Source organism: Culicoides brevitarsis, chromosome 1 (assembly GCF_036172545.1).
Source record: "Culicoides brevitarsis isolate CSIRO-B50_1 chromosome 1, AGI_CSIRO_Cbre_v1, whole genome shotgun sequence".
NCBI classification, from domain to species: Eukaryota; Metazoa; Arthropoda; class Insecta; order Diptera; family Ceratopogonidae; genus Culicoides; species Culicoides brevitarsis.
The window spans coordinates 23108747-23133985 of record NC_087085.1 but is presented as its reverse complement, the minus strand read 5'-3'; the positions used below and the strand labels follow the sequence as shown (position 1 = coordinate 23133985).

The following is a 25239-nucleotide window of genomic DNA, read 5'->3' as shown; positions in this document are numbered from 1 at the left end:
ATGAATGCATTATGAACGTTACAGCGTGTACGTAAATTTGTACTTGTATACGAGAGAATTATGAACGTTCATAATTCGATTTCGTGTAATTCATCAATAGTGCAAACAATGATTCAGTGAAGTTTAAGATTTTCTGAAGGACTTGTAAAATCTTAATATTACTTTCCATAAAAAAAAGTAAGATATGGAAAAAAATAGTTCAAAATTTAAATAAATTATAAAAACTAAAAAGTTTTAGTATGTAAGAAGTAAACATAGTATATTTTTAAATACTAACTCATTTATGAACAAATATTTAAAATTTATTTTTGGTATTTGCGTGAATTTCAAAATCTATTTTAAAAAATTTTAACATAAAATCACATTTAGTATAAAATTTAAAATTATGTGTTTTAAATTTAAAAATTTTGTAAAATATATTTTAAATATGTGAGTGTTCATGAAATTTTTTAAATAATTCAAAAAACTCTTAATTTTGAAACTTTTCAGAAAACAACTAATTATTTTCAAAATCGAAACTTTAAATCACAGAAATTCACACGAAATCTACCTAAATTTTAAGAGAAATTTTTTTAATATACGTAAACATATTTTTTGACTTTTTTGTTTCTAAAAATTAATTTATTTAAAATCTTAAGAAACGTATATTCATAATTTGTTCTAAAAATTATGAATGCAATGAATCGTTTATTACCGTTTATAAACATTATGAACGCAATTTCTACTTGAATTTGTACTTTTGTGATTCATAATGGTTATGATTTTTTTTGTAATCTTGCCTGGGTTTTAACTACATATTTATGTGTAAGTATGTGAGTTTCACTTAATTGTGGTAGTTGTCATGACATGTTTATGAAAAACACCAATACAAGGGAAATCACCAAAAGTTTCCACTAAACATAACAACTTAAGCGCTTTTTATTAAAAAAAAAACAAATGTAACAGACATTCGATCATTTGTCGCTTACTAAAGTAATTTGTAAAACGTCTAAAATATAGTTGTGTCTCGCATTCATTTTTCATTCACATTTTGTGTTACACACATATATAAAATATCTTGTCTTGTAGAAATGCAAAATTCGGATCTTATTTCGGGCGTGCCCAAAGGTTTTGAGTAAGTTACTGCAGCCTTATTATCGTGTTTTAATTTTTGTGACACATACAAAAATCAGTGAATAATTGCTATGTAAGAATTTTACGCCTTTTAAGAACTTATATTTTAGCTATTAATAAATCATTAAAATTCAGTGAATTTTAAAATTTAATATATACAAAACAAAAAAAAAATAAATAAAATAACGTGGCGTCAACGCTCACACCCTGTTTAATAACTTTTCAATTGTTTTGTATTTCTATTTTTGTAAGAGTAGCAATATTTCCCACTATATTGTTCGCTACGTACATGAACAGGTGGTTTTTTTAAAGTAATACATAAGCCAAAACAATGGTTTTTGTTTTAAGGTTTTGGTTGCAAATAATATAAGTATGTAACAGATAAAGCTAAACATTGTGTAAAACTGTAATTTTAAAGAAAACCTTCTTGGAACCCATTCATATGATTGTTTTTTGTTTACAAATTATTTTACCAAGCAACAATATTGGTTTCATTTTTCTTACAAATGTTCTGAAACAATAAAAGATATTTTTTTCTAGCGTTTAGTGTCACAACAATATCTAAACAAAAATTGTTTCTTATGTCAAATAATATTAATTTGTTTTTTCTTGTTTTTTCTTTTAAAATAAAATTTTAATAATAGAAATATGAAACGACGAACATTGGCAGGAAGTTGCGGAGTTGGAGTATTTGTTATTGCTTTTCTTGGCGTTTGCATTGCTTTTGGAACACCTAGTTGGCTAGTCAGCGACTACAGAATTACAGGAGCCAAATTAGATAGATTGGGGCTTTGGACTCACTGCTTCCGATCGCTACCAGACATTAACGACGATTATCAAAGAAGATTTTTTGTAGGTTGTAGGTGGATATACGACCCTTTTACAACCGGATATGATCAAATTAGAGGTTTTCTCCTTCCACGTGAGTTTGTTATCCTTTCATATCCTTTATTTTGCTTACACATTTTTGTATTTCTAGCATTTATGATAGCAACTCAATTCTTTTTTACCTTGACTTTTATTGGAATTTTGGTTTCTTTAGTACTAGTTTTGCTCTTTTTCTTGTGTGCTGGTCCAGATCAAAAACGATTTGTCTTATTAATTCGTGTAAGTTTGTCACATAATTTATAATTTAGTACAACAAGTTTTTAGAAACTTAATGCATTACAGGTTATTGGTTTTCTTCTACTTGGCTGTTGCGTATGTGGATCTATTGCAGTCATAGTGTTTGCCTGCTTTGGAAACAGAGGAAAATGGATGCCTGATCATGCGAACAATTGGTTTGGTTGGTCCTTTGTTGTTGCAGTCGTAGGTGTCGTAGCTTCAGGAATAGCCTCTGCATTATTTTTAACAGAATCTCATGTACAAGCAAGAAAAAGAGAACAGTTGAAGGAGTCACAAAGCCGCTTTGAACTAGAACATGAAACGAAAGCATAAACTTTTCATAAATATTTTTTAAAAACTAAACACTAGTACATAATGATAGTAATCCGTCCATTTTTAAAACTTTATTTTGGTATAAGAAAATAAATAAGAAGTATATTTAGCTTAAATCGATCCATTAAATAAATATGGAGTTGCTGCCAAATGTATGATATATGCAAAGTGAGTGAATCAAAATAAAAAAATATTAAATTTCAATCATAATATTTTGATCGTACTTTAATTAACCGAATTTTCCATTTATTAACCTTTTTTATAGTTTTTTCAGAAATTTATCGTTATTAAAAAGGTATATTTTGTTATTTATTTTTTTAATTAAATTTAAAAAATTGTGAGTTAAATGTAGGTTAAGCCTTCATATAACTATATCCTAATTTTCTTAAAAGATTTTATTTAAAATATTTTTTTTTATAGATTTTTTTTTTTAATAAAGATAAAATATTCATCCCTTTTGAAGTACCAAAATAAGAATTTCAAGAATATTTAACGACATTTTCAATTCACGTGTTCATGTGGAATGTGTACTCGGATGCCTTGACGAAAAAACTAATATTATACTGGGTTTAGAAATTGCATTAAAGGCGTTGTCTATTTATTTATGTTTTGTCGATCTAATAGTGTTATTTAAAATAAATCTTCTTGAGTTCTTTTCAAAATGTCGCAAAGTAACAGCAGTGATGATAAAAACAATTATCCCAGAGCATCAAGTAAATATGATCAAAGTTTTAACACGAACAAAAATATATACCCACATACTTTAATTATATCTTATAGAGTCCTTGGTTTGGGGAGCGATTTTTTCCTATGTCGGATCAATATTTTTGTTGATTGCATTTTGCGTTCCATATTGGATAGAGTCTTATCCGGAGTCGTTTAGCAGCTTTAAGCATATGGGACTATGGGAATACTGCTTCAAAGATTTTCAGTATCCGTATTATCAATTTCCAAAACTCTTCAATGGTTGTCATCACATTTTTAGTCATGTAATTTTTTTTAGAAGCATTCAAAATATAAGCTAACGAGTTTTTTCATAGGAATATTATGTTATAAGGGAGTATTTATTACCTGGATGGCTAATGTTTGTTCAAGGATGTGTCACAATCGCCTTTTTATGCACTTTTGGATCTTTGGCTATTATGGCGTGTGAAATTTGTCGATGGCCGCTAAAGTTGGTACTGCGTTATGAATGGTTACTTACGAGCCTCTCGTTAGCAGGGATATCCTTTTCTTGTAATTATGCCAGTGCAAGAATAAAAAATGTTTTAGATTTCATTTAGTTTCAAAAAAACAAAAAAGGCAGGAGGAAATCGATAACATTTTTCATTATTAATCTAATTTTATTTTTAAAAATTTTACTATATTTTTTTTTATTTTAGCATTCTTGTTGTTTTTGGCTTCTGCGGTCTTTGGTGGAAATGCCTACCGGCGTGATTGGCTAATGTATCCAAAATTTAATGTACTATCATGGGGTTATTCCTGCTGTGTTGTTGCCTTCATGATACTCGGAATTGCTTCGTTAGTACTATATCGTGAAGCAGTAATTTCATACAAAAGAAGACAAGAAGGAAAAAGTTTAGTAATGCAAATGCAAGAAACGCATTCAGCCCACTCTGGGTTTCATACACCACATTCCTCTATGCGCTAAAATAAAAAGAAACACAAAAGATTCCAGATCGAATTTTTCAAAGAAATTATTGAATGATTAGTTCAGAACATGCCTTACTTTGAATAACAACTTATTTAAAGTTTATTTAAAAAAACATTATTAAAAGTAAACAAAAACAGAATGACGAAACGATTCCGTCCCATAATTGTAATTATGTATAAAAGCATATATATTTTTTTTTCAATAAATATTTACATACCTATTTTTAAAAGTATCTAATTATGTATCATAATTATTGAAGCAATGTTGCTTTTTTTCTATTTTCAACCATGAAGAACTGCCATGTCAAATCGCACATAGCCAAACCTTTTAAATTATTCAAAATATTTTTTGTTGCTTTTTTTTCGTTAAACTGGCTGCTTTTTTTATTTCAACTCTTTAATGTTAAGTTTTAAACAAATCTTAATCAATGTCTCTAAATGTTCTTTCAAAAACGATTGTAGTAGCTGCGGCTAGGTTCTTCATAAATGTTTCTTTGTATTAATGTATAGATTGTATGAAAAATTCCGACACATAAAGTATCTTAATGTTAAGTTATCGTTCAGATAAAATTTTTGCCGACCTGAAAATTGTTTCAATATACCAAAATGTATTTGTATTTAAGTGTTCGAAAGTAAAGAGAAACATAAACCCAAAAACACACTTTTATCAAAATTAACATTTAACATTATTTAACATTTAATTAAGGTATAACATTTTAAAAATAATAAATTTTTATAAACTTTAACTTTAGAAATAAAATAAATGTAAAAAACGTATAATAGTTAATTCAACTATACAATACAATAATGTTTTATTCCTCCGAAATCAATTTACATGAGATGGCTATAATTAAGTTACTACATAATTTTATAAATTTTTAAAGGGACTCTACAAAAGCACAGAATTAAATAAAATTATTTCAACTATACCTAATTATTTTATACTAATTTTGAACAATATATATTAAATAAACTATATTAATTAACTTACATTGTTTTTTTTTACTATCTAAATTTATTTAATTTTTTTGGCAAAAAAAAAAAAATAACAATAAAAAAATAAGAATATTTAGACAGCTCTAAGACCAGTCCAAGACCCTAAAATTCAATTTCTAAAAGCATTAGATTAGGAAACATTGATGCACAAACAAAAATCTTCGTAGATAAAACAATTATATTTTACATCCAAGTTCAGACATGCGCCCGATAAACAGACCTTAAAACAGTAGTGGTCCTTTTCTTTCTTGTACACAATTTGTAATATTTGATTAAGTAAAATAAAAAAAATATTGCAGTTTCAGTTTTAACTGAGAATCTAACCGGTACGGTTAAAAAGAAAGCTTGCGCGCTAGATCACAACAAACAGCTGACTTTTTTAATTTATTTCTTAGCCTACATATCTAATATAAGTGTTGTAAAAAATTCTATATATACTAGCAACTATCTTGCATAAAAAGTACACAATGTATAACATATTACGTTGATTGCCTGCTAAGTATATGAATAAAATCAATAACGAGTAATACACTGACGTAATATACAAGATAAAAATATAACAGTTTGGCAGATGATCACTAAAAAAGAATATAATTTCTCTTTAAAATTAATTGAGTTTAAATTCAATTAAAGCATTAAAAATATGTCAAAATTCATCCTTTTCATTATACTAAGCTTTCAAAATACGTTAAAGCAAAGTTAAAATTAAGTGATAATACAAAACTTAAATTATTCCATTTGAATGTTAAAGGAAAAAGTACAATATTTAATGATATAATGATTAACTTTATTTTGTGTTTCATAAGACTAAACTTAAACGATTCTTACTTCTCGAAAAAACTTACATTGAAAAACTTATAAATTCAATAATACTATATTGATTTAATTTTATTTTATAAGTTTATTTAAACCCAATTATTAGTTATCAGAAAAATAAACTAATGCAAAAAATCTAAATTTTTTATCCATTGTTACTGAGAAACTCAATCTCCTTCCTTTGCTTTAATTTAATCTTGTTCTAATAGTATTTTATCATTTCTACTCTAATTTTTTTCTTATCTAGGCGCACAAGGTATATATTTTGTACAAAAGGATAAAAAACAGGAAAATAAAAAACAATGAAGTTTTTTTTGGAAAAAAAACATTTAAAAATTTGAGTTTTTAAAGACATCTTCTATGTATTTATATTTTGTACACTGCCTATGTTTGAAGTTTATTATATATAATCATAATCCGTAACTACTGAACAAAAAGTGCATAGTAATAGTGAAAATAATGTATAAACCATCGATTCCAATCTGTTTACAAGTACATACTTACTACAAAAACCTTAAAAAACTAATAAACATAATTTTTAATGTAAAAGAAAAAATGGGATTAACAACAGAAAAATTGTTCCATGTAATCTACACGTAAAAAAACAAGATTTAAGAAAGAAGAAAAGAAGCTTTGAACGATTTTAAACCTTCCATATTATGCCAAATATCAGGTGTATAAAAAAAGTTTCGGGCTATGTTTGTGATGCTGTCAGTCCACACACTAACTTCCGTTCGTGAACGGCAAAGTAAAATTCAAAATAAAAGTTTTATTACTCCTACAACATCGTTATCTGCAACTGCTTTAATAACACCAAATAAAAGTGATTTGAACAAAAATATAAATGAATTTATGGTAAATGAAAACAAGGACACAGTGAACATTGATAAGTGTGCTAAATTTAATTTGATATCGTCAAATAATTCAAGTAAAACTTCAATTACAACACCGTCTAGGCTTTCTTTGAGGTCAAAAACACTTCCGTCTGAACTTTCATTTGTTCATCTGAACAACTTTAAGAAACAAAAAGCAGTACAGGTTTGTTCAAATATACTTAAATATTTTGTTGATACACTCATATACCTATATGTATTATTCTATATTTATAGGTTCCTGTTTCCACTATACTAAACGACTTAAGTCCAAATTGTGTGCAAATTAAATATAAGCATAAAAACAATCTAATGAGCTCTATGACCCCACCGGGGTTAACAAATAATACGCCAGACTTTAAGGCCATGCGGTAAGCTTAAAAACGAAATAAAAAATGATATATTTAATGTCGACAGTTTACTCCACTTACAAAATGTGCTTTAACTGTGATTGATTAAAATGTTATTTTTCTTCTTTTTCGTCCCTTTTCATCATTTGTATTTGTTTCTTACGACTGCATTTTATATATAAGAAGTGCGTTTACGTATAATAAATGCGTTTGTAATAAAGACTATGCTAATAAAATAATACATGCTTAGTTGCTCTTTAGTTGAACCGTGCATGCCATTTATGTAAACACAGTATACATTTGAAGAAAAATCTGTTAAATACCGAACGAAAATGAGCGGCGTACCTTTCAGACCATCCAGTAAAACCAATAGGTATTTCATTTCAATATTTCATGCTACCATTTAGATTTTCACTATTAGCATACACAACTTACATATTAAAAAAGCCATTAATTACGGTAATCAGATAATGTAATACTAGTGCATATATCAAATTTTAGCACATCAAAAGTTGTAGCTACCTATATACATCATTATAACTTGCATACTATATGTACACCGTAACTTGGACTCATATTTACTTTATTCAGATGATATTGATTGATAGCTATTGATAGTTAACAACAAAAAAGACTATTATATACGTAAATAAATGTATAAATGTTTTATTGGTTTATTGGCTACTCCAAACCCATTTCAAACTTTTTGTCTTCTAATATAAATGTTCATGAGCCTCAAAAATAGGCATTTAAAGACCAATAATCAATTTAGATAAATCAACAAAATTCGGCAAAAAAAAAAAACTAAAAAATTGCGGAAGAAAAATTTAGATTCTTAATATTTACCAAGACTGTAAAAAAGACTCTGCAAATAACAGAAAATAACTAAATATATTTTTTAACGAATAAGCTTTGTGTTTTCACTATTCCCTTTTTATCTTTTTCACTCCGCCGAGTTTGTCGAAAAAATTCAGGTATAAATGAGTACCAAATATTGTCATTCGGAAATGGTCACGTTTAATAAAAACAAACGCGAGATTAATGAAACCTTTGCTCGTGTAAAAAATGTTAGGACAAAAAGTTTGAAATAATTAGTATAGCGGTAAAATTCATTAATAGAAGAATGATCAGTATTCTTCGAATTCCTGTAAGTTGGGTTTCTTATACATTTAATACATATTTATGATCGCGTCCAAAAGTTCTATATTTTGCATAAATTTTATTTTTCAAAATACAGGTATTATAGACTGTGGATATATACTTGCAACGCTGTGTTATTAATGGCAGTTATAGTATTCTGTGCTGTTGCTGGAAAAATATTATTATTGGATTATAGACGTTTATTGATTAATGGATTAAACTTAACACATCCTAGTTTTATTTATGCCTATTTGGCCCTATTAGTGCAATCAGGTGAGTACACTTTTCATCTTACAAAACTAAAATTTGCAATTTAGCTTCAAAAAATTTTCAGGTTTCTTACAACTTGTAGGGTGTCTTGGTGCCTTAAGACTTTCTGAAAAATTGTTAAATGCTTACTGGATACTTTTATTAGTATTGCTGTTAGGTGATGCTTTACTAGGAATATTTTGGATATATAAATTTGATAAAGTTATGCATGAATTAAAACCAATTTTAAGGTACATTTAGCCCAACAATGTTCTTACCGCATTTCGAAAAAAAAAACAAAATCCTTACAATGAAATTTTAAAATGTTATTAAATTGAAATTGGGAATGTTAAAAATTCCAGTAAGTTTCAAGTAATTTAATTTTAAAGAATATTGATATCGATCGTCATAAATAGTTCAAAATTGTCTGTATAAAATGTTAAATGTTAAATGTCAAATGTTAAAACGAAATCCCATACAAAATTTTTAACAATTCAAAAAATTTTGATTCCAACATTTTAAGACGAACTCAAATGACCTCTTCTGCAAGGGACAGTGTATGAAATCGCCCAACCCGTAGATTTCTTCTTGGATCCATCATTGCTCTTCTGGGGCGATAAAAGTTCAATCTGAGAGAAAGTATTCAAAGTTTTTTTAATGTTTTTGAGCTGCAATAATTTAACTTAAAATTCAAACGAAAATTTCGATGTTTTTTATAAGAATACTCAAAATAGTTAATATAAGAGTTAAAATTTTTTTGACATTTTAGATACTCGATATTACTTGTTACTTTTTTGATTATTATAGATTAAAAGCTATTGAGCCTTGGAAACGTGATTTTAAATCGAATAGCGGTAATATTAATGCATTGGACGAAAACTTAATCCACTGTTTTTTTTATACATTCAGATACCGGCTAGCTAATGATTATGGGAAGTCGGTAGAATTTACTGAGTTATGGGACAAGATGCAAATAGATGAAAGATGTTGTGGAGTGTCAGGACCACAAGTAAATATTTTTTAAAAATTTTATTTCATATTGCATTTAATAATTATTATACCTAATCAATATCATTTTTTTTTTTAATTTTTAAATTTTTTTTGTTTTCTTTGGTCGTTTCATATGCGTGACCTTTGAACTTATGAGTAATACAAGAACTTTTAGAGCTCTATTTAAAAGAACAAAAGAATAACGATTCGTGCAATGAAAAAAAGAAAATTTTCTTAATTTTAATAGTTACTAAAGTGGATCAAATATTTATGTTTTTTGTAGGACTTTCCATTGCTTACAAATATGACATATCCAACATCTTGTTGTACACAAGAAGTTACTGAGCAGCAAATCAGAGTTTCACGCAGGCCAATAGTTTCTGCAGTAGTATATCGTGATGAAACTATAACAAAAGAACAGCAACGAAATCTAACTGACAGAGCTGATTTGGCTTTAAGTCATATATTGACAACGACACGTGACAGTCCCTCAAATAATGCAGTCTCATCAGAATTATTTAGCACTAATCACGATAAAAATAAAAACATGATAACAACTTGCAGAGCAGTTTATCCACAGGTACAAATATTTATTTTTAGTATTAGTTAATTACGGTTTTTATGATAATAAATGAATAAGGCGAATAAATAATATATCCATTTTTTGTCGCCCCCCTCCGAATTTGTCGAAAAAATTTAAATTTATGAATATACAATATAAATTTGATAATAAATAAATTAAATTAAAAAAATTCAATATTTATTTTAGACATTTTTTAGAATTTTTTACCTAATTGAAAAATTACTGTTTACGTTAAAATCATACAAAAACAAAAAAATTGGCTTTAATCAGACGATTTCAATTGAAATGTAGAAAAAAAAATTTTTTTTTAAGTCACGTGACCTAAATTAATTTTTTTTAAAAATTTTTATTTTGTGAGATTTTGTTTGATTTTTCTTCCCTTTTGAGTTCAAATGGATATAATTTAAAGTAAAATTAAATAAATGTTAAGAATCAACGTTTAACGTCCAAAAATGTTTAAAAATTACAATAAAAATATTTATAAAATAAATTTATTCGCCTAATATATATGATACAGGGTTGCAAGGAAAAGCTTGTTAAATGGTTACGGAATACAGCCGATGTTCTGTTTGTAATTGGATATTGTGTAATATCGTTTTTGAAAATCACATTCCTGGGTATTTTACGATATGAAATAAAAGAAATGATACAAAAAATTAAATTACTACAAGCTGAAATGGCAACTGCTATATTACAGGGAGAATGTGCAATAAATGTATCGGCAGACTATTCTGTAGTAAGTAATTTTTAGAACAGTTTTTATAAAAATAAAATTTAAATGAAAAACCTTCAGTGTAGTGACCATAAAGATCGCGACAAAAATTTTATTGGAGCAAATGAATGTGAACGAGAATCGTTGCTTTTACACGATAAACCAACGCCAGAAAAAAATAAAAAACTTTACAGGTGTATTAGCGAGCAAGGTGGTGGTAATGTATTAATAACTAACTCAAATCGCACACTAATTGTCGAGGATATACCTAAATCACAACTATCTAGTTCAACTGAAAGTGCTAGGTGTGCTAGTATAGACAAATCAAGGCAACAGCCCACCACTTCTTCCGTTACGTTAGCGGGTGTACAAAGGACAATAAACGGAAATAACAACTATGAATTAACAGATTTTGATGAGAAAAGGCCCAATTATAGGTAATTAATAATGTTAAATATATTTATTTTTAATTAGTGTCATCGTGCATTCGAAACTTTTAATGTAAAAATTAATGTAAACATAAAAAATAGAAAACACTATTTTATATGTAACCACTCTTTAACTAAAGTGAGCTTTTCATTGCCAAAGTGGTGTTTACAAAACTTTTGTTTATAGTATTTATCAATATTTTTAAAAATCATACCTACTAGTTTTTTTTTCATTGATTCATTTTTAGAATCCAATTGGTACAATAATCTCGATTTTCTTCAAAATGTTAAATAATCAAAATTTAGTATCAAAAATATATTTTGAAAAGATAAAAATGTGATAGGGTTTTGAACCTCTGATATGAACAATTAGTAAGTGAATACTTTTATATTTCTCAATAAGGCGAATAAATTTAATATCCCTTTCCCGGTTTTGTCCACACTGGTGGACATTTTTTAAATTGATAAAACTCTTAGAATTCCTGATATTTTTTCAAAGTTTTTTCTTCATATGTATTCTAAAGAGTCCTAAAAATGATCCCCAAGAAGTCATATCTCGAAAACTGTTGACAGCAAAATATTTGTATAACCTCAAAGTTTACGAAAAATATAAAGTGACTTAAGATACCTCTAAAAATGTTTAATGAGGAGAATCGTTTCATATTTCTGTTCTTTTAATGCAACTTTAGAAGCTCCATTTAAAAAAATTTCGAAAACATTTGATTTTCATAGAAAAAATCATGTAAATAGAGGTTGTCCACTCCTGTGGACATTTCCCTTGAATTTTGTTTTTCATTAATATCGAAAAAATTTTTTTTCAGGTTTAAGGTTTTTCTTATGATAACTACAAAAACATAAACCTACAAATATTTAAAAATATTTTGACATTTTTCGGATTAAAAAATACGTTAATAAAGTCCACAGGAGTGGACATTTTTATTTTACATGATATCAAAAAAATTTTTTTTTGGGTATCAAGGAGCGTGCTAAAATGATGTGCTACACAAAGAATTTCATGAGTTCATATTCATTTTTACGGAGTTTTGATCAAAAATGTGTTCGCCCGGGAAAGGGATATCCATTTTTTGTCTCCCCCCCCTCGGATTTTGTCGAAAAAATTCAGGGGGAAAAATTAAATATAAAATACAAATATTTTTGACATATTTTGGAATTTTTATATTAAAAAATCATGAAAAATGACTGTTTATTGTAAAATTATACAAAAAACTAAAGAGATTTGCTTAATTACGACATTTTCTATTGAAATGTTGAAAAACATTTTTTTGAAAGTCACGTGACCAAAATCATTTTTTTTTTCAAAAATTTTTATTTTGGGAGATTTTGCTGATTTTTTTTACTTTTAAGTTCAAATTTTAAAATAATATAAACTAAAATTAAATAAATGTTAAGAATCAACGTTTAACGTCTAATAACGTTAAAAAATTACAAACAAAAAATTCAAAAATATTTATTTTTTTATTTCCCCCCCCCCCTTGAGAAAATCCTCATGGGACAAAAAATGAAATAATTAAATTTATTCGCCTAATTATGAATGAAAAAATTCAATTTCATTGAAAGAAAACATCAGAAATAAAAAAAAAATGAATGCTTTTTATCTAATTTGATCCGTTTTTGCTTAAATTTGGTTTAATTTTTGATAAAAAAAATTTTTGCTCATTTCAAACTAAGAAACAATAGATAAATTTTGATTTTTTATTGAAAAAACTTATCGAATATGGTAATTTGAAATTTTTTCTATCTTTCTGATAGTCATTTTACTGATAGTCGAAAATTGCGATGTTTCTCATAAACAAATAAAAAATATTAAGCAAAATAACACAGTACAACAAAAAAAAGTACCCATTGCCTGGGTTCTGCCTTTGGAAGTCTTAAAGTAGATCTCGAGCTGTTAACAAAATGTGCTCGATCTCTTCTCGACCCCTAAACGTTTTTAAAGTTATGACCTTTTGAATTTTTTAAGGGTTTTCATTGACATTCTCCAAGGTAACTTCCATAACTTGCACTACAACTTCATAATTCTTAATACGAAAAGATTCAGCGGAAAATTTTACGCATATTTAAAAAAATTATTGATTTTGATGAATTTTTAAGTAAGTTATGGTAGTCTAAAGTCAAAAAAATGTGATTTTTCAAAAAAAAAAATGTAATATTTTTGACTTCAGACCTCAAATGCGCCAGGCAAATCAAAAAATCATGTAGCACATTTGAAAGAGCATAAAATTTACTACAATTTCTCTGGCTCTTTAACATGCAAAATGCGGCATTTTGAGCCATTTCAGCATTTTTTCAATATATCAACCAAATTTTATTCATATTTTTTCTATTATATAGAAATTTTGGTTTACTTTTCAAAAACATACAAAATTCAGGCAGTTAGATAAGAAATTTTAAGTGAAAACTCAAAAAACCTCGATTTTTGGTGAAAATTTTTGGACTTACTCCCGAAAAAATCAATCAAACTTGAATGTAATTTTTTTCTAAAATGTTGCAAATTTTATACCCTTTCCATTGATATGTAACACTTGGTACATTAAACAACGAATAAGACCTTAAAATTTGAAAAAAATTACATTTTTGATAATAAAATTGCTGACCTTTCATTCGTTTTTCTATCATAAAATCCTTAAAAGTCCACCAAACCGCTTGGTTGTTTTTTGAAATTGTAGTAAATTTTATGCTCTTTCAACATAATTTTTTTATCAGACCTCAAAAGTCAAAAATATTACAATTTTTTGGAAAAATTCACATTTTTTTCCAAAGAATTCGAATCCAAACATAAAATTCCCCGCCTTTAACAAAAAAAGATCTAGAGCCCAGGCCTCAAAGTTGGGAAAAATGGCGAAAAAATGACATTTTTTGGGCAAAAAAGTATCCTTTTTTTCATAGCCGAGAAATTTTTGAAAAAATTAAAATTTTTCAAAAAAAAAATTTTTTTTCTGCATTTCAACGGAGAGGTGTTAGAACATCTCAAAAATGATAATTTTGACCATTTTTCCAATTTTTTTGAAAATTTCCCCAATATTTTTGTAGTATATGTTCCATATACTACTTTGTTTTTGGTGCACAAAAAAGTCCCATTTCGTGATACCCTATCGAGAAAACGTCCAAAAATTGTCAGATTCAAAGGCGGTAAGGTGCTAAATGACAGTAAACTTTCCAAAGAATTCGAATTCAGGCATAAAATTTCCCGGCTTGAACAAAAAAATTTGGTAATACATGTTACATTTAGTTTTGAGTAATTTATGGTTTGTGTTATATTTTCAATTTGAAGAAGTGGAAGGATTTGTACTACTTTGTACTAATTTGAAAAATGTTGAGAGGTGCATCTCTTATAGATATTTTACTAAAATATAAATTCTTTGAATGCTTGATTGCCACTTAGACTCACTTCATTCGATGTTTTCAGGCTAAAATTTGACAAATTAGGCCTCAGTTTTGCGATGAAATGCATACATAGGCCGTTCTTATATTTTTTTTTCGATATTTTTGTCCCAAAAGATTTTTACAATTTGATATTAATTTTTGAAACTAATAATTTTTATATTATTATTAAATATTAACATAAATAACATAACAAAATATTTTATTCTTGCTTAAGGGTAGTATCACATTACATGAAGACATAAATGTTATCTAGTTTAAAGCTACTCAACATTAATCTAGATTCTACTAAATTACAATAATTGAACGAGAAATTTTTAAATATTAAATAATATATAATAAAAAATTAAAAAAAATAAACAAACAAACTAAAAAGTATAATACAATTATAATTACAGTTACTATAATGAATCCCCATACATATAAAAGTACAAATGTAAGGCTCAAAATATTCAAGTCTGAAAGCATATCATTAGAACATTTGGGATCAATCAAGGTGTTATTTTTATACTGTGTAAATAGTTGGGTAGAGAACGGTTTACTAGATTGTCTCGCACCGCGGTCTCTAAATAGTCTTATTGTACTTCATACTTTGAAATCGTAAGCTTTCTTAGTGAATGCCGGGGAATGGATCTTAGCTTTTTATTTGTCTTCCCCAGCAGGCGACCTCAAAATTCACTCAGTTCTCCCAACTCCCAAAGAGTCTCAAACCAACGACATTACGCTCGTCAGCCAGATACGCTAACCAGTGTACTTAGCTGACTACTGTATAATTCGTGTAAATTGTAATATTTCTACTTAGTTTTCTAAGAAACTTTTATTTTCAACTAATTTATTTCTATTGTGCAGCCACACTACGGAGACTCTTGTAGATCAGGTATGTAATGTAGCAAACAAAATGCTTACATGACATTCTTAATTAATTACGTGTATAGTTAATATTAAATTATTTTCTTTTTGAAATTTCTCTTTTGATTATAAACACCAATATTTGCTTATGCTTAGATACTTCAATAAAAATTGTTTTGAAATTGAAAGATGAATTGAAAATCAATAAACTCGTTTCTTTGTCCCAATCGATTTTTTGTTTGATTCGCAGCTTTTTTCATCTTTTTGTTGCCGATTTGTTGATACAGGGTTGACGTTAATTTCATTATTTGATATTTTAATATTCAAAAACTGCATAAAATTTGAATTCAATTTACTAAATTTTTTCTTTTATTCAAAATGCATATGTAGCAGAATTGCTTGAAATAATTAGCGTTCCACAATTGACATTTTACTGTCTTTTAAGTTTTTTCTCAAAGTTTTTATAGAAAAAGAAGAAACTTTCATTTTGTTTAAAGTATTTTATTAAGTAAATAAATTAAAAAAATAGAGAAAACAGTCGTCTAAATTACGACATACTATACCGCATTTCGATGTTGCTCTTCGTACCCCTCATTTTACATTTTTTACACCTCACAATACAAAGGACTGCCCACACACCTATTGTGCACTCATAGTTCCCAAAAGTTCCAATAGTTCTTTTAGTTCCCATAGTTCCTAAAAGTTCACAAAGTTTCCTTAGTTCCCATAGTTCACTTAGTTCCCAAAAGTTCACATAATTCCCTATAGTTCCCAATAGTTCCCATATTGGGAAGAAAAAATTTTGGGGCACAGGTGTTACACACACACACACTCACACAATGACACACGACAAGTCGAGTTTAATACCGCATTTTTTCTTTGAAATACGGTAAAAAAGATACAAAACATTTTTAATTATTGTTTCAATCAGTGGTTCTATCAGAAGAGCCTTTTGTATACCTTGCTAGTGAGATATTTATATTTGTTTATACCTACGCTTATTAATTATTACTTTTATAAATATTTATTCAATAATATAAAGCATCACTTTGGAAATCACCGATTGCTCATTTTATAAATATGGATGTATTTCAGCCAAAAATTTAATATTAATTGATGATTTATCTTAATGTTCAATAAAATTTTTAAAAAAGATTTTAAATTTTCATAGCCTTTTATACGCTAAACGCAAATATTTTTTTTAATAAAGAGGATAGCTCACTGTTTGAGAAATATATCAGGTTCGTCGATTAGTTGAATTGACTGATTTTTCTATTTAAGAACGGCATTTTTTAAATCAATAACGATATACTAATTTAAACATTATAATAAAACTTGTAATATTTTAAATGACTGAAATTCACTTGAAGTGACTTTTGTACGTTTATTTTTTACGGAACATTTATAAAATAAGATATGGGTCATTCCATTCTAAACGGAGACGAAATCACAAAGTATATAATTTCGAAATGGGTACTAGATGTCCATCTTTATCATTCAAAAATAAGAACCTTTTGTTCTAGCGAAATTTTTTTTACTTGTAAAATAACTTCGAGCCGGCTTCCCAAAAATTGAAATTTTCCATATATTTTACTTAAAAATTAGCATTTTTGGATTTTCCGACAAAATTGTTGGTTTGCTATGTAATATGTTTCATGGAAAAAAATGACCAAAACGTCAAAATTTGAAAGTTGATTTTTTTCACTAGAATTTTTTGTTGTCTCGGGTACATCATTTTTCTCCATGAAACATGGGATGGTTTCAATAAAAATAAATTGAACTTTATTTGCTGTAAATTAAATGTAACTAATATAACTTCCTTTCTTAGTATTCCTAAATATTTATTATATTTATAAAAATATTAATTTATATTATATTTTTATATATAACTTGTCTATTTTTTAGGCATATGAATGCACCAACAGTGACCAGAATCTGACTACGGTATTATTTAACACAATTATTTGGTGATCGGTGGCGAGGAATTGGAACACCATCTTCATCAACTCCTTTTATTTATGACAAAAACAAATGCAGTCGATTTTATGAAGAGGCACACCTTTCCGATACCAACGATGAAGAAAAGTAAATGCAGCTAGTAAAAACAACATACATAGTTAGAAGATTAAGAAAAGAAGCAACATTCACTTTATAAAAAAATGAACCAAATTTCTCTAAAGTAGGTGTTACAATTCAGTGTGTATTTGTTTTTAAGTTTGAAAATAAGATCTATATTTATATAAAAAACTAGTGGAAAAAATAAAATATGAATAAGCGAAATTTATATATATATATATATATATATATATATATACATCTATTTTTTTTTTTCATAGAAATTATCAATACGTTATATCGTAGATTTATATATTTTCAAATTAGGTGTATAAAATTTGTTAAAAATTAAGTTTTTTTTGACAACCCTGTTATGATAGTATTAAAGATTAAACTTTTGAAATATAAATAGTTCCTAATCGAATTATTTTTTTTAACTTTTCCATTTTTAAAATAAAATGATTCGATGAAAGATTTAAAGAGTATATAAATTATGATGAAAAAAATGTTAGATATAATGAATTTTTTTCGATACACATTCTAGTTCGATGATTTGTATGAGAAATTATAAAAAAATTGAGAGCGCCAAATTGTAAAAAATGAAAAAAAAAATTGAAAATCTAAATATTTTCATTTTTAAATAAACTTTTGTCTTAGACAATAAATTTTCAGAACCAACAATAATAACAAATTATTACCAATCTTTAAATATATTCACTGTTGTTTATTCAATTATACATATGTTTTAATAAACATTTTAAAAATAAGAGCTGTTCAAAATTTACAAAACAACACCAACATTATGTAAACGATTTAACTACGAAATTAGTAGACTCGACTGAATGTTAGATTTTTTTTATTTTGCCGAAAACAACTTTTTTCAATATTTATTTTTAAATTATAATTTTTCGAGAAAAATTGTAACAATATTTATATTTGTAGGTGTCTATAAATATTCTGAATTAGAATTTGTAACAAATTTATCCTCTAAAAAGCTCACAGTTATTACATACATCCTATTTATCACATTCATCCATTCCCAGTTATTTAGACACATTTTTTTCTTTTAAGATTTTTTTTTGCAAAAGAAAAAATACTTTTATTTTAGTCGATTAAAATTTCAGCACTTTTATAGTAAAGTGTTTTAAATGTTTGTTACAAACATATTAAGCACAATTGTAAAACACGTTTATTTAAAGCAACCGAATAATTATAATAAATAATATTTTTATGAAGTTCAAGCATAAAGAATTTTACAAAATTTGAGTTGCTTCCATAATTGTGATATTTGGCTCATTTCCGACACAGAGCTCAACTTATTCATCAGTTTTAATATGCAAGTATCGTATTACTTCTCTAAAAAGCGTCTTTTGATTTTTTTTCTGACCAATAAGTGATGGTCAGCCTTTTTTGCAAAATATCGTTCAAACGAATTCAACAATGACCATTATTCTTATTAGCTAGACTGACAATAATTTTATTATTTATTTGGAGCACAAATACTATTAAACTAGTATGAGTTTAAGAATAAAAAATATTCAATTTGCAATGATTTATTTAATATTGTAAATATAATAGATTTTATCTTAAAGTAAAATGAAACATGGAAAAGGTTACTTTTTTATTTTGTATTACTGATCATAGTAGTCTGAATTACAACAGTATTAGATAATATTTTTTTTATGATTTTCATATGTTCTAAATCGTCAGCAATTTCATGTTTTAAATTTTACCCGAAAAATTATTCGATAGAATTAGGGCCTTAAAAATCGGACTTTAAAATAAAGAACTCAATAAAATTTATAAATTATAATACATAGTAGATATTTATCTAAGGAGCTAGAAGTTTAGCTAAGAAGCTATTTGAGTTTTTCCGCTTATATTTTTTTTAGACTTTTAGACTCTTAACATTGTTTAGTTAAAATGTTTGAAAAAATGAAGCGGTGTTACCTATTGAGAAACATATTTCTTAAATAATTTTGATGATTGCCTTAATTGTAAAATGCCTTAAATTTTATAATTCTTAAATAAGTTTTTTGAAATTCAACTAGATTGAAAAAACTTTTTTATTATTTTTTAGTTTCAATTCTTCGTATATGTTATATAATTTTTTTTTTATTAATAATAGAAATTTAAAATCTTAAAAATAGCGAACTCTTTACGAAGCTTTACCCTTTAATAAAACATTTTGAAGTGTATTTTTTGAACGAGATCCATTGGATATTGCTTTAACATAAAATAAAAACAGGAAGTAGGATCGTTTTGAAGAGACTATTGATATAAAAGTTATAGCTTTACAATAGCTTTAATAAAAGTCTACAAGACTTTTTTATAATAATTAAATCGAAAGAATATTAAAAAAAATAAAACCTTCTTAAAACAAAAAAAAAAGTTTTTATGCATTTTACGAAATCTTAGTCTTCGTGTAAAAGAAAAAGCTTTACAAATTTAAATTTGGACCTCGATACCCTTAAAATCTTTCATATATTGAAATTCAAATATGATTCTTATATAAATACAAATCGAAGTAATCATACACAAAATGTACCAATTTTATTATTTTCTAAAGTGTTAAGAGACCAAAAACTACATAAAAAAGCACCAATTTTATGTTTTATATAGTTTTGTTTTGAAATAAAAGAGATATTAACATTTGTGAATCAAAGAAAAAAAAACACGTATGAAGCACATAAATAACTTTAAGTTTCCAATAACGTTTTTCTAACAAAAATATTCATTTAAGAAATTTTAAAATACGTATATAAACAAAGTTAATATGTATCTATATTACTGTATTTTTATGCATATTATAAAAAAGACAATGCAAAAATAATTATATGAAATAAAATCAAGGGCTTATATTCACAAAAAGGATAGTAAAAATAAGTTAAACATTGTTTGTTAAAATTAAATAAAAAGTTTAGTGAAAAATATTAAAGCTAGAAAAATTTGTTATTTCTAATTTGCCGATATAGGTGCAAAAATGAAGGAAAGAACATTAAAATATATTACGTAATTTCTATAACAACATGTATAGTATATGATAGTACATGATGGTGAAAGAAGAATTAAACCTATATTAAATAAAGAAAATTAAAAAAGAAAGAAATATTAGAGCTGTTTTGTTAGCACTTATGCTATTTGGCTTCATTTTTCGATTTCAAGCTGTATATGGAAGGGTCGTTCAAAATTAACAAAAAAAAAAGTTTTGAAATACTTTTCTCACAGAAAATGTCAAAAATTAAAGAACAATTTAACAATATTTTTGATTTTTCTTAATTAGCTTCTTTAAGATTTGCAGAATAAATATTTATTTCATAAAGAAAAAAAAATTTATAAAAGAAATTACAGAAAAAAATTTATTGAAAAATATTCTGTCACGCTTTTAGTTCCCTACCAGCGTCGAGATAGCGTTGTTATTTTTCAGCGCATTTAGTAAGCGTCTACTCCGTAACTCCGTAAGACACCCAAAATGTGTATTAGGTTCAAGTTTTAGATTGTGCATTGGAGAAACGTTTTAGAATGTACATTGGGACAAAGTTGGGACTGAGTATTCTTCTTGTTCGAAAGCTTTTGCTTTAGTAAAAAGTATAAATATATGTTGAAACCATAATAATAATATATTTTATTGTCGTGTTCTTCATATTTGTACAGTTTTTGTTACGGACTAAATAATCTACTGTAACGCCAGGGAGGTGCATTTTAATAAACATTTAAATAAAACTTTAATTTACAATATTGTTAGGACAAGATTTAAATTTTAAATCATTTTAAATTGATGAGAGAAAAATCTCTACAAAAACCTCTATTACATTCTAACTTAAACTAAAACTCAACTATAATTCAAAAGAAAATACCTAGATCAAAAAAGTGATTGAATTAAAATTTATAAAGTTGCTAATTGTGGATTACTCATCAGTCGAAAAGTTGGCTTATCTTGGGTTATCGACAAGTCTGCTGCGGTCTTCGAATGAAAGTGATAAACGATTAAGGAAATCGTGTACAATTTCGATATTTGCTTCTTTGTGGAGCTCCTCAGTTTTAAATCGCCAGTGCTTGTTAAGTGCCATTTTCAGAATCTTATTTTGATACAGTTGTAGCTGATGAATGTTAGTTTTTGCTGCTGAATTCATTATTGCTGACGAATATAAGCTTGTCGGGTGAATGATGGATTTATAAGTTTGGATCTTGTTTGCTTTGTGTAGACGTGAACTGCGAGCTAAGAGTGAGTATAGTACTTTGTTGTTTATTTTTATCTTTAAAGAGTATTTCATTAAAAAGCGTAATTTTAAAATATTAGCAGGAGTTAAACAAAAATTAAATCCAAAATTTTCAATATAATACGTATAATAATATATTTATTGTTAAATCTCTTATGGCGTCGTATATTTTAATTTTAGAGAGAGAGAGTTCAAAGTTCATCTCCTAGTATACATTTAATTCTAATACTTAAACATTAAATTCACATTGGGCGTGAGGGCACTATTCAATACCCTCCCCGGACTCAAGCCCCATGACTTAACTAATCAAACTTGAAGAACAAATTCTTCACAATGTCAAACATTAACTATGACATCTACTATCATTTACTTCTAAAAATTAACATTATCATCAAGTACTCAAAAGTACTAAATCATTACTCTATAAAATCGATCTTACGAATAAAAGTTAGAAATTGTTCAACAACTCCAATTGTCACAAAAAATTCATTAAAACGCTTCCGGGTTTCAAAGTTGGATTTGTGTTTCAACTCATTAAAATCACTGTGCCACTCTGTTTCGTTTTCAAATTCGGTGACCAAACGGTTGAATGATGAATCCTGTGAGATTAAATTGGAAGTTTCAAGCTCCTTAGCAGCATCTCGTAACAAAAATTTTCCGTGTTTGTTTTTCACTTTAATCTCTTGTTGTGGCTCTATACGTAAAAGATCATCACTATTACTAACTTTAAACGAATTATTTTCACATTTTGTTGACTTAGTACTCAAATTTTCTTCACATTTAATAATTTTAGACGAATTATTTTCACTTCTTGTCATTTTTTCTGAAACAAAGAGATCAGCTGATGACTTTGTGTCGTTATCAACAAACACAGCTGATTCGTTATTCGTCGTAAGTTCTCTCATAAATGGACAATCAAATTGTTTTTCATCAAAACGAACTTTGTTGGAAATTATAATTTCGCCACTTTTCAAGTCAAAAAGGCGATATCCATTCGTCTCATAACCCAACATGATGCATTTCTTCAATTTGGAATTGAAATTTGTTCGTTTTTGTTTCGAAATGTGCACATATGCACGACATCCGAACACTCTCAGTGACTGCAAGTTCGGTTTCCTGTTGTACCAAACCTCGTAAGGTGTCAAATTGCTCAGAACTCTGGATGGGCTTCTATTCATGAGGAACACGGATGTTCTCAGTGCCTCTCCCCAGAACTCTTTCTGCAGCTTCGTTTTGGACAATAACGTTTCAACTTTTCCGATTAAAGTCCAATTTTTCAATTCACTAACATTATTTAATTCGGAATTATACGATGTTGTAAACTGAATCTGCACACCTTCACTACGACAAAACAGTTCCATCTCCTTCGAGCGATAATTTTCAACTTTATCTGCTCGCAAAGTCACTACTTTCATAGCAAAATGAGCTTCAGCAAGTTTTTTAAAGCTCTTAAAACAATCGAACATTTCTTCTTTATTTTTCATGAGATACAGTACTGTCATTTGCGAAAAATCATCCACAAAGGTAATAAAATACCTTTCTCCATTCATTGTCGGGACACTCAACGGACCACAAATGCTTGAGTGAATCAATTCTAATGGTTTTCTCGCACTTACTGTTATTTCTCTAAATGGCAAACGACTTTCTTCTCCACTACAACGAACTTCACACGATCTCAAGTCAGCTGTGACATTTCTCGAAATTCCTTGAGACCCTTCCATGAGCTGTACCACCTTTTGCACGCTCAAATGCCCAAGTCGTTCACGCCATAACTCGTTTTCAGCAGAATTTACACTTCCAACGTTCACAATTACGTTCTTCTCTCTCGTGCAATTCATCCAATAAAGGCCTTCTGATTCTCGACCTTCTGCAACAACGACGTCATTCACAATAATCGTTGCAATTCCGTTTTCAAACAAAACTTTCGCACCAGACTCGCGAATTTTGTTAACAGAAATCAAATTATGCGACAATCCGGGAACATAAAGTGCATTATTGATTACAATCTCTCTCTTTCGACCGCAGACGAAAGTTGTGGCAACAATTTTACCACTTTTGACGGCTTCAACAGTTTGTCCGTCCTTCGCTGTGCTTACAGAAATCGGTTTTCTCAAATTTGTCACGTCTGACAACAACCGCTCATCATTAACTAAATGATCCGTAGCACCGGAATCAATAACGCAACGAAAAACATTTCCTTCTTCAGCTTCTGGTACACTTCCCGCTAGCATGGCGAACACTCTCCCGCCTTTACTACCATTCGAAAAACCACTGAACTTGTCCTCAGACTGATTTTGGTCCTCTTTGTCACATTCAAACGATTTGTGACCTCTTTTGCCACACTTGAAACATTTGACAACATTTTTCGAATTTCTTCGTTTCGCATTCATCGCAACTGGAGAGCTTTCGTCATCTTTAGACAGCTCTTCCCTGCCTTTTCGCTCCAGTTCAGCTTCCAAGAAACGATTTTTGACTCTCTCGAAAGTCAATTCTTTCTCATCTAACGTCAACAACGCCTCTTTTACGGAATCGTAGGATTTCGGAACTTTGCTCAACAATAACATCACTACGATTAAATCATCAATATTTCCTCCCGCCGATTTAAACGCCCTTACATCCTTGTCGAATTGTCGAAAAAAGAATTCCAGCGGCTTTGACTCATCGCAAACACAAGAACAAATTTTGAGGATGAGATACGCTTTCGTACCGGCCGTTTGCTTCTGGTACGTGTTCATGATCTTTTTCCACATCTGGAATGCTGTAGGCTCTTCTCCGAATTCGATGACAAGCGAATTAGACAAACAACGTAAAATTATGCCTTTCGCTTTTTCGTCTTCGAGCTTCCAGTCGTCATCGTCATCGACATTCTCGTCGGCTTCCTCTTCGACATGGTCAAAAAGCTCTTTCTCACGAAGCAGTTGGGAGATCAGGATTTTCCAAGCCATGAAGTCTTCTCCGTTGAATTTCTGAATTCCGTAGCTCTGCGTGTTGGACTCCATTACCTATTAGCAGGAGTTAAACAAAAATTAAATCTAAAATTTTTAATATAATCCGTATAATAATATATTTATTGTAAATTCTCTTATGGCGTCGTTTATTTTAATTTTTAGAGAGAGAGAGTTCAAAGTTCATCTCCCAGTATACATTTAGTTCTAATACTTAAACATTAAATTCACATTGGGCGTGAGGGCACTATTCAATATAAAATACATATTTTTAAAAATTTTGTTTCATTTGGAGCGGCCTTACCGAAATATATTGAAGTACTTTAAAAAACATTTTGCCATTTGCGTAAAAATTCCATGACAACGAGTGTAATCAATTTTTTGTTTAACTAAAATAAACATTACTATCGGTTTTTACTTAACGAAAAT

The 25239-nt window shown here is 27.9% G+C and overlaps 3 protein-coding genes across 5 annotated transcripts; all 3 read left to right on the top strand.

Annotated features, from left to right (window-relative positions):
* The first annotated feature begins 996 nt into the window (after positions 1–996).
* LOC134838281 (claudin domain-containing protein 1) lies at positions 997–2746 on the top strand. 3 transcript variants are annotated; one of them, XM_063853778.1, is made up of 4 exons: positions 997–1114; positions 1758–2035; positions 2093–2220; positions 2284–2746. In XM_063853778.1, exons 1-4 carry the CDS (start codon positions 1071–1073, stop codon positions 2548–2550), a joined length of 717 nt encoding a protein of 238 aa, XP_063709848.1. In that variant the 5' UTR covers positions 997–1070; the 3' UTR covers positions 2551–2746. The 3 variants fall into 3 exon arrangements, with proteins under 3 accessions (XP_063709848.1, XP_063709849.1, XP_063709850.1); XM_063853779.1 differs by having other exon boundaries at positions 1102–1186; XM_063853780.1 differs by lacking the exon at positions 997–1114 and adding an exon at positions 1398–1483.
* A 373-nt stretch (positions 2747–3119) lies between these two features.
* Positions 3120–4441, top strand: LOC134837126 (uncharacterized). The gene is made up of 4 exons (XM_063852457.1): positions 3120–3263; positions 3331–3539; positions 3591–3786; positions 3933–4441. The coding sequence occupies exons 1-4, from the start codon at positions 3212–3214 to the stop codon at positions 4199–4201; spliced, it is 726 nt and encodes a 241-aa protein (XP_063708527.1). The 5' UTR covers positions 3120–3211; the 3' UTR covers positions 4202–4441.
* A 1098-nt stretch (positions 4442–5539) lies between these two features.
* LOC134836774 (uncharacterized) lies at positions 5540–17862 on the top strand. Its single transcript, XM_063851991.1, has 11 exons — positions 5540–5956; positions 6263–7053; positions 7125–7258; positions 8475–8650; positions 8712–8877; positions 9536–9635; positions 9900–10196; positions 10717–10935; positions 10993–11348; positions 15591–15618; positions 17496–17862. Exons 2-11 carry the CDS (start codon positions 6712–6714, stop codon positions 17559–17561), a joined length of 1884 nt encoding a protein of 627 aa, XP_063708061.1. The 5' UTR covers positions 5540–5956; positions 6263–6711; the 3' UTR covers positions 17562–17862.
* Positions 17863–25239: the final 7377 nt, after the last annotated feature.